This window comes from Cyprinodon variegatus, unplaced genomic scaffold, assembly GCF_000732505.1.
Source record: "Cyprinodon variegatus isolate N-32 unplaced genomic scaffold, C_variegatus-1.0 Scaffold288, whole genome shotgun sequence".
Lineage (NCBI taxonomy): Eukaryota > Metazoa > Chordata > Actinopteri > Cyprinodontiformes > Cyprinodontidae > Cyprinodon > Cyprinodon variegatus.
The window spans coordinates 147,009-155,141 of NW_015150741.1; the positions used below are offsets into that span (position 1 = coordinate 147,009).

The 8,133-nt window shown below is 39.2% G+C and overlaps 2 protein-coding genes across 2 annotated transcripts in view; both read right to left on the bottom strand.

The window, feature by feature from the left end:
• The window catches only part of mybbp1a (MYB binding protein (P160) 1a), a 22,240-nt gene extending 18,846 nt beyond the window's left edge, over nucleotides 1-3,394 (bottom strand). The window contains exons 1-7 of the mRNA XM_015383615.1: nucleotides 3,153-3,394; nucleotides 2,351-2,446; nucleotides 2,194-2,277; nucleotides 2,033-2,107; nucleotides 1,645-1,752; nucleotides 1,362-1,552; nucleotides 723-890 (exon numbers count right to left, since the gene is read on the bottom strand). Of these exons, the coding sequence (XP_015239101.1) occupies nucleotides 723-890; nucleotides 1,362-1,552; nucleotides 1,645-1,752; nucleotides 2,033-2,107; nucleotides 2,194-2,277; nucleotides 2,351-2,446; nucleotides 3,153-3,329 (899 nt within the window). The 5' untranslated portion in view covers nucleotides 3,330-3,394. The remainder of the gene's footprint in view (nucleotides 1-722; nucleotides 891-1,361; nucleotides 1,553-1,644; nucleotides 1,753-2,032; nucleotides 2,108-2,193; nucleotides 2,278-2,350; nucleotides 2,447-3,152) is intronic.
• A 1,541-nt stretch (nucleotides 3,395-4,935) lies between these two features.
• tbl2 (transducin (beta)-like 2) overlaps nucleotides 4,936-8,133 on the bottom strand; it is a 4,887-nt gene continuing 1,689 nt past the window's right edge. Inside the window, exons 3-6 of the mRNA XM_015383599.1 lie at nucleotides 7,265-7,528; nucleotides 7,051-7,177; nucleotides 6,815-6,967; nucleotides 4,936-5,554 (exon numbers count right to left, since the gene is read on the bottom strand). Coding sequence (XP_015239085.1) covers nucleotides 5,095-5,554; nucleotides 6,815-6,967; nucleotides 7,051-7,177; nucleotides 7,265-7,528 — 1,004 coding nt within the window. The 3' untranslated portion in view covers nucleotides 4,936-5,094. The remainder of the gene's footprint in view (nucleotides 5,555-6,814; nucleotides 6,968-7,050; nucleotides 7,178-7,264; nucleotides 7,529-8,133) is intronic.

An 8,133-nucleotide genomic window follows, 5' to 3' on the forward strand; every position in this document is an offset into this window, starting at 1 on the left:
GTTGGATGGCTCCAGGGTATCACTTCTGTGCTTAGAACATTCTGAGAAGGAGGTTTTTTTTTATTTTTGTTCCACTGAAAGACTTGCTTGGTTGTTCAGTGAAAAACTACGGTGACCAGCTGCAAAGAGTCGTTGCCCCCAGAGGAGAGAGAGAACATTAGCCAGACTATGAGCCAATCATAGCCGAAGCTGCTAATGTCGCTCCCAGCTGCACATCTCAGCAGAGATGTAGGTAAGATAAGAGAAATTAAATACATTTTCACAAAAGAACCCAGAGACGGATGTGGAGATTAAATTCTAGATTTCTGCTGCTGCACATTATGAGCTACAGCTAATTGTTATTAGCTTCTGTAGTACCTCAGTAAGAGGCTAACTTCATGGTAATAACGTGGCTCTGCATCCTGTATAAGGTGTTTTATAGGTTTGTGGTTTAAACAGAAGTTTCAGAGGAATTCATGCTGGTTGTTTTGTTTTTTGTTTTTTATAGAGGTGACAGAGTCTTACATTGTTTTGGGCACAGAAACGCACAGATTTGATAACCCTGGCACTGAAGAGCAGGTATAGTTGCTACCTATACCTTTATGAACATAGATCATTTCCAACAGCTGTGGAGGATTTTTTTGAAGTTTATAGTCATTCATAGTATTACATCCTAATTTATTTTATAAAATAAATATATTTTTAGTCCCTACTTGCTATTTTCTTTAGGTTTATGCACTCACTGTGTCGGTCCGGACGGCTCCTTGAACATTCCCTCAGTGATGGCTTTGTTCCAGAAAAGCTGGAAGCTGTCTTCCTTCAAGGAGAGCTTCAGTAGGTCCAAGGCCACGGAGGGCAGAGCAAGGTCCTTTTTCACAGAGCGGGCTGCCATCTTCAACACCTCCACTAACCTGCCAGACAGAGGATTGGCAAACAGCTGAGTGAACACATGACGGAACGTCCTGGCCGAGGGTCAAGTCCTAATTCCAGTAAGGGTCCTAAATTTCTCCTTAGGATGATTAAGATTATCTTCTTATCAAACATTGTCTTTTTTTTTCTATGTTACAACATTATGCTGAGCTCTGAAGAATAAAACTGGTCACAAAAAAACAATTCAATTGGTTTTGCAAATTGGAAACAACATGATAAATTCAGGCTTACAATTTTTTTTTTTTTACTCAACAAATGTCTTAAATTAAGGATGCATTTTTCAAATCAGAATAAATGCTAATAAACTTTAACTTGTGTCTATTCAGAAATAAAATTACATTCTAGGTTCGTTTACATATACATTTTAAACCGATTAGTATTATGGTGGTTCTAGCTTCTTATTCCTTAAACAATTACTTTCTAAAACCTTTGAATGAAAAGAAGTAACTTACTTTGGGATGTTGTCTGCATTGATGATGGTGGAGGAGCCGAGCAGCTTCTTAAGCTTCTTTGGTTTAAGCGTCTGCGGGAAGCGCTGCAGCGCCACCAGCAGCAGCTGGAGTTGCTCCGGAGTCCTAAAAGCCGACGCCAAGTCAGCCTGCAGAGCGCTTAGCAGAACCTCCTCAAACACCACCTCTGGTATCTGGCGGGGGGGCCATAAATAAGCAGATGAAAGGATAGAAAACAACTCGCAGCAGTGGGAATATGAAGGTGCCACCAAGATGTTGCTGTTACCTCAGTGAGGATGTCTGTCATGGTCTTGCTGGGTAGGTCCTTTAGGTGCTCTTTGTGCTGACTCAGGCTCTGAAGGAGCTGCACGCATCCCAGCACCACCTGGGGCTCCTGCAGACAAACAGCTTTCTATACATTTGCTCCACCATAATTTTTTTATCGTTATATTCCAAATAAATGGGACATTTCTTAACATTCCTCAGAAAAACATGTCTGTTGAAAGCCTGACTTCAAGCTAATAATCAAAAATTATCATTGTATTTTACATGTAAAAAAAATCTTTTTCATGCATTTCCAACATGAAATGAACAATTTGTAAAAGGGAAGCTAAATTAACACCCTTACTCGGGTCTTTACAGCCTTTCATAATCTAACTGAGAAGTAAACTTACTTTGACGAGGCGTCCCGACTGATGAAGAGCGAGGACGCCAAACAGGTTTCCAAACATGGCATTTCTGGCAAGTTTCTAGAAAACAAACAAGGTTTTGGTGTTTAAATGTTCTTTAAATTAAGGTTTCTGTTCTAGTATAAATCAAATGGAACAAAACGTACCTTTTTCACAGCTTGCAGGTTATGTTTTTCTTTGATCCTCTGGAGTATGCTCTGCAAGGAGACATCTTCAAAGGCGTTTAACACCTTAGGGAGAAAAGCCATTTATTTTCTGCTCATTGGGATGAATTTAAAGGAATCAAGCTGGTGTTTCACTAACCTGGCCCAGAGCCAGACTGAACGCAGGTCTGGCTGCCTCCCGAGTGTGGGCCAGTCCGTCCACCAGCCTTTTAAAGGTGTATTCCAGCTCATCAGCCTGCAGCATAGAGAGTTAGAAAGCATCATGAGCAACACTTATTCTCTATATATTTCCAACTGTACAATTACACTTTAAACATTTTTAAGTTCATTATTTTAGTTATAAACCTCATAAACATTAGTATATAATCCAAATACATGTCTATAGCCCATTTGGATAACATATGCATATTTTTCCCTGTATTTTTACGGTGGTCTTTCTGTTGGAAGATGACCCTTTGGCCAACACTCAATCCTTTCAGCCTCTAAAATCTTCTCTTCCAGGTCTTATTTATTCTTTTAGCTCCATCCACTCTAAACAACATCCCGGTCACCAGTGGGTAACATCCTCCCCGCATCATGATACAGCCACCTCCATGTTTTAAAAGGCCAATAGTGTAATCAGAGTAAGATGCAGATTACCTATCAGATTCAGTTAAAATCTATCTACTCATTTGTTTCTCCTCTTAAGTCAGTTGGCTGCAGTGGATTTTATTTAGGGGTATTAGAAGACATGGGGCTGGACACAGCCTTTTTACCTCCAGTTTAGCATAACGTTTTTAGAGATTATTTTTGTTAATTGAATATAAAGAAATCCTTTAAATTCCTGTCAGATAAAGATTTTAATCTCTAAAAGAGTGGATCTTAGAGTGATTAATTCTATTGGTTCAGCGGTGACACAGTTTATAAACTTTGCTGGATGGCATGCTGTGTGTTTCTCTCACCTTGTTTTCTGTTTTCAGGTACTGGATCAGGTTCTCCACCGCCTTCAGCCGGACCTCCTGCTCCGGCTTGGCCAGGTCCCAGAAGAAGTCGAGGAAGACCCGGTTCTGTTGCAGGATCCCGGCAGCCCGGGGGGGCTGCGTTGGTCTCACTGAGACCTCCACCATCTCTACAGACATCTGCTATCTTACACCCAGCACGGACTGCAGGCCATGCTGCTCTACAACGTGCAGTACGAACAAGAATCCCTTCCGGGTCAAGCTAGTGTGGGGTGTGCTTCATTTACAAGCCGGCGTGCACTGCGGGGCGGCTAACAGTTGGAGTTACATTTACATACACACTCTGGAAGGGAGACACCAATATGAGGTGGGGTTATATCTATGCTAAAATGTAATCAATTAATGTGTTTCTTTTTTCTTTAGAACAACAAAGCAACTCCTTCAACCTTAAAATAGATATGTATATAAGCTGAGAGAAATAAAAAAGGGGGATTATAGTCAACTTGATATCTTGGAAATATAACATTCCCTATGTTAAATAAACTAAACACTTTAACATATCTTACTCAGATTTTTATGTGACAGACCAACCCATTTTAATGCACATTATGCACAAAGGTGTTGCAGAACTGGAGAGCTCCTTCAGTGACAGACTGCTGCACCTTAAATGCACCAGGGAGCATTATCACAGATACTTCCTCCCACCAGCTGTAAAACTCTATAACCACCACTGCTCCCAACAACCTCAATAAGTTGTTACATTCATGCTGCTTTTTGCACAGCTTCTTAGTCAGTTAAATAACATAATGCTGTCTTTTTGCTCTAATGTTGCTGCTGTTAAAATATTTATTACTGTAAAAATGTCCACCGCGTGTTGGTTGTTTATTCTCCAGGTTCACAGGTGTATTTATACTTTTTAAACACTTTATAGTACAGTATTATTATATATATTTTTTTGTGTGTGACCATTTTTCTGTTATAAAGCTGATGGAAGCTGTTGGACAGTTATCAAAGTTCTGCATACAATTAAAATCTGAAAATTGTCCTTTATCACATATCTACCAGGTTTCTGTCCTGTTTTTGGTTATAGGCAAGGCAAGGCAAATTTATTTGTATAGCACGATTCAGTACAAAGACAATGCAAAGTGCTTTATATGATTAAAATATAGGAAAACAAAACAGAATCAGAGCAAGTAGAAGAAAAAAAAATAAATAAAAAATGCAGAAACAAGAAAGAACATTAAAAGCAGTTGGACTAAAGAAAATTAAAAAAAATGAACCAATTATGTTTCAGTTGAACTTTTTAACTACAACAGTCGAAGGCAATCCTAAACAAATGTGTTTATAGANCACATTTTTGAGAAGACACGTCCGTTAAAGCTGTTTAAACGTTGCTGTTTGCATCTTTTATACAAGCTTACTTTCCAAAAGATTTGCAATTTTTCAACTATGTCAGACTTAAGTGAATATGGGGATGAGCACGTACGATGGCTTTGCGTAAACACATCACCAGAATGATTGACAATTAGGTCTTTTGATGTTCCACCAGGAAAAAGAACATCCTCCACTATACCTCTAAGGAATTAAAGTTTAGGTGATATAATCTAAGTTGTGCTATAAACACATGATCTCATCTTAACTAGGAATCTCTGCAGAAGCCTCTCTCTGGGCTAAACCTTCTTTGATGAAGTTTTTTCTTTTTATTATTGACTATCTTTTAGTTACACTTTATCAATGGGGCAATTTTTACTCATATTCCGTTACTAAGAAAAATTCAAAACACCAACATGTTTGAACACACTGCCTTTAATCCTTCCATAAAAAGACAATTTTATTAAAATTACATGCAAATTTCAGTATTTTTTTTTTGACAAACAAAAAAAAAAAACACAGAAAAAAACAGAGCTAATGTAGACTATCCCAGCATGGCTCTTTGGGCATTCGCTCACTCGGCGGAAGCCGTTAGCACAGTCTCCAGAGCACTTTGAGCCTCTTTGATCTGCTGCTGGAGTCTCTGCTTCATGGCCTCATTCTGGGCCTTTTTCAGCATGTCCTTCATGTCCCTAATGGCCGCCCGGTAACCCGGCGTGTTGTGAAACACTCTGATGGCCTTGTCTCCGCTGCAAACTAGGAAGCGACTGTTGATGTCGAATCTGAGGTCTGTGATCTCCACGCTGTGGACGCCACGCAGCTCCTCCTCTAGAGTCCCAGTGGTGGCGTCAAACATTGTCACGTTGCAGCCATCGCTGATGGCAACCACGCGGCCGTCCGGAGACAACGCCACTCTGCTGCCTTCGGAGGAGGAGCAGGAAACGGTTCTCAGGAGGTACGGATCCTGCTGCTTCTTGTACTCCACGTTTGTGTTCCACAGCTTCCATGTTCCGTCTTTAGACACAGTCACCATTCTGATTGGTGAAGGAAAAGAAGGCGGGCGGGTTATATTCAACATATGGGATTCTTAAATACTCTGAAAAAAACAACCTAAAACAGCCTATTGTTGGAGAGAGATCCATCAGCGCAGCATTAAACGCCTAATCTATTTAGAGGAATTGGATTCCACAATTACACAGCAGTTCACCCTGCTTCTTTGAATATTTAAGCTTTTATTTAAATTATCCAAATAAGCTACTGAAAGACACTTTCGTAGCCTCCACCAATTTCTCTTCCAGGATTAGCTCCACAGGCTTCCTCTCAACTCTGTCCATTTACCCTTCCCTTGCTAAATAACAGCATCCTAAGAGCATGATGCTGCTACCATCTTGTTTGACCACATGAAGGGTGTTAATCCAACACACAAAAAGTTTAATAACTGTATCAAATGATTCACAAATATCTAAATCCATGAATGTTTTACAAACCAAATGTGGGAATTTATCTATAGGAGATCTGTTTACATCGTTTTGGTTCCAAGACAACTTGTGGAAAAGTACCATTTTTGTTCGATACATGTTGGTGCTTTCACTCTTGTTTAATACATTCAATAAATATAGATCATATACAAATATAAATAAGTTCTGCATGTGACAAAGTGGTTCAGTTAGTGTTCACCACTTCTCCATTATTCTTATTACCGATTCCTAATGCTTAGAGTTAAACATTAGTTTGCAACTTCACTGCTTAACTTACTATCCCGGTTTGTTTGTGTTGGTATTTTACTGCAGTTTCCATCTATTTATATGTTTAAGATAAAGCTACTACTTCTGGACTATTAGTGGAACTTGTATATTTTGTTTCAAAGTATATTCATGGTATTTGTTTTCCATTTAACTGGCTATTCTTTTAAATTATTTTGTATACATGGTTTATTTTGCAAACCCTTTCATTATGTAGATGAGTTTGTAAATTTGATTAATAATTTAATTCTTCTCAGTTTAGACTTTGTTCCATTTTTTTCTACCTGTTTAATTGTGGCTTAGTCCACTCAAGTAAAGCTTTGTTGCCAATTAGTTATAAAAACAGTGAGTTCTTGGAAGCTAGGGTGAATGGTTGTCTGAGTTAAAACTACCAAATAAAATTATCAGAAGAATCGGGAACAGGTGGCTGATGCTGTTTTTTTTTTTTTGTTCACCTTGCTCATCCTTGACCTTACTACCTCACACTGCATTATTTATTTTATCTCAAATTACAAACACCCTTCCTCATAGGTTTAGAAAAAGAAAAATTACCTGTGAGAGTCATTTGAAAATGCGAACGCGTGAACTCCTGCAGAATGGCCCTTCAGGTCAAATGCTCTTGCAACTTCTTTGAACTCGCCTCCTTTTCCAAAGCAAACCTCCCAAACTTTCACATCTGGAGTGAAACCACAGGATGCTACAAACCTGAGAACATAAGCAGAGACCATAAGCCCCATAGATCTAATTAAGTGCTGCAATAAATGTTTCAGGTGGAAAAGTTTGTTGACCTGCCACAGGGAGAGATGGCTGCATAAGAATTAGTCATCTGATTAGTGTTAATGGAGGCCAGCAGCTCTCCTTTCAGATCCCAGATAAGGATGGTGGTGTCTGTGGAGGCACTCATGATGAACTTGCCTGTAGAGATCAAACAATTAGGATCTTTACAACTGTGCAATCTCCAATCCTTTATAATCAGTCCTGCCTGCAACATGTGTTCTGCACCTGTCTCTGCGATACCGATGTTGACTATCGCCGCCTTGTGTTTCTGCGGGAAATCCTCAGAGGCGGCTTTGAAGCTAAAGGTCCCATCATCCTTCTTGATCATTTTGAAGATACGGATAGCATCTCCATTGGCAAGCCAGGTGATGAACGCCCTGCAGGAGAACAGACAAGGACATGAACTCCATTTAGATCTTCTGCTCACAAATAAGTTATTTTCCATATGTGGAAAAGAAGTATTCATATCCAAGCTGATTCCTTCTTGTGCTTATTTTTATGGTTGAAATCAAATTACTTTTAAGACAATGAAAGCCATATACAATCTAAAAAAATGATTTTAAAAATAATACTTTTATCTATTAAATGTTTAAAGGGTAACTATACCAATTTGACCCCAAGTTGAAAGTGGTTATCCTTCACCTTAGATCATGAATTAACTGTGATTAATAATTTTTTTAGATCAACTTCACTAACCACACCCAGGACTGAACCTTGACCAACCTGGAGAATCCACTGTTTATGAAACCTGTCTGACCTGTCCAACATATGCCAGAAAACATCTTGTTGATTCCTAGGACCTTGGGGGAAAATATTTAAAGTCATGGTTTTAAATTGGTCTAGTCAAAGTCCAGACTTCAATTAAATTGATGTGCTCATGCATTTGTGCTTTATAGCTGTCCAATGGGGCTAAAATGAATACAGTTTGCAAAACTAATTGAAAGCAATAAGTAAAAGTCTATGAGACAGTTCCCACAAACCCCTGATGTTAGCAGGTGGAGCCAGTGTGGTGCAGCCAGTTAGTGGTTTAGGGGGGAACAATTTTTCTACAGAGCCCATGGTTTCTGTCTCTTTTAGGGCTGCAACAACGAATC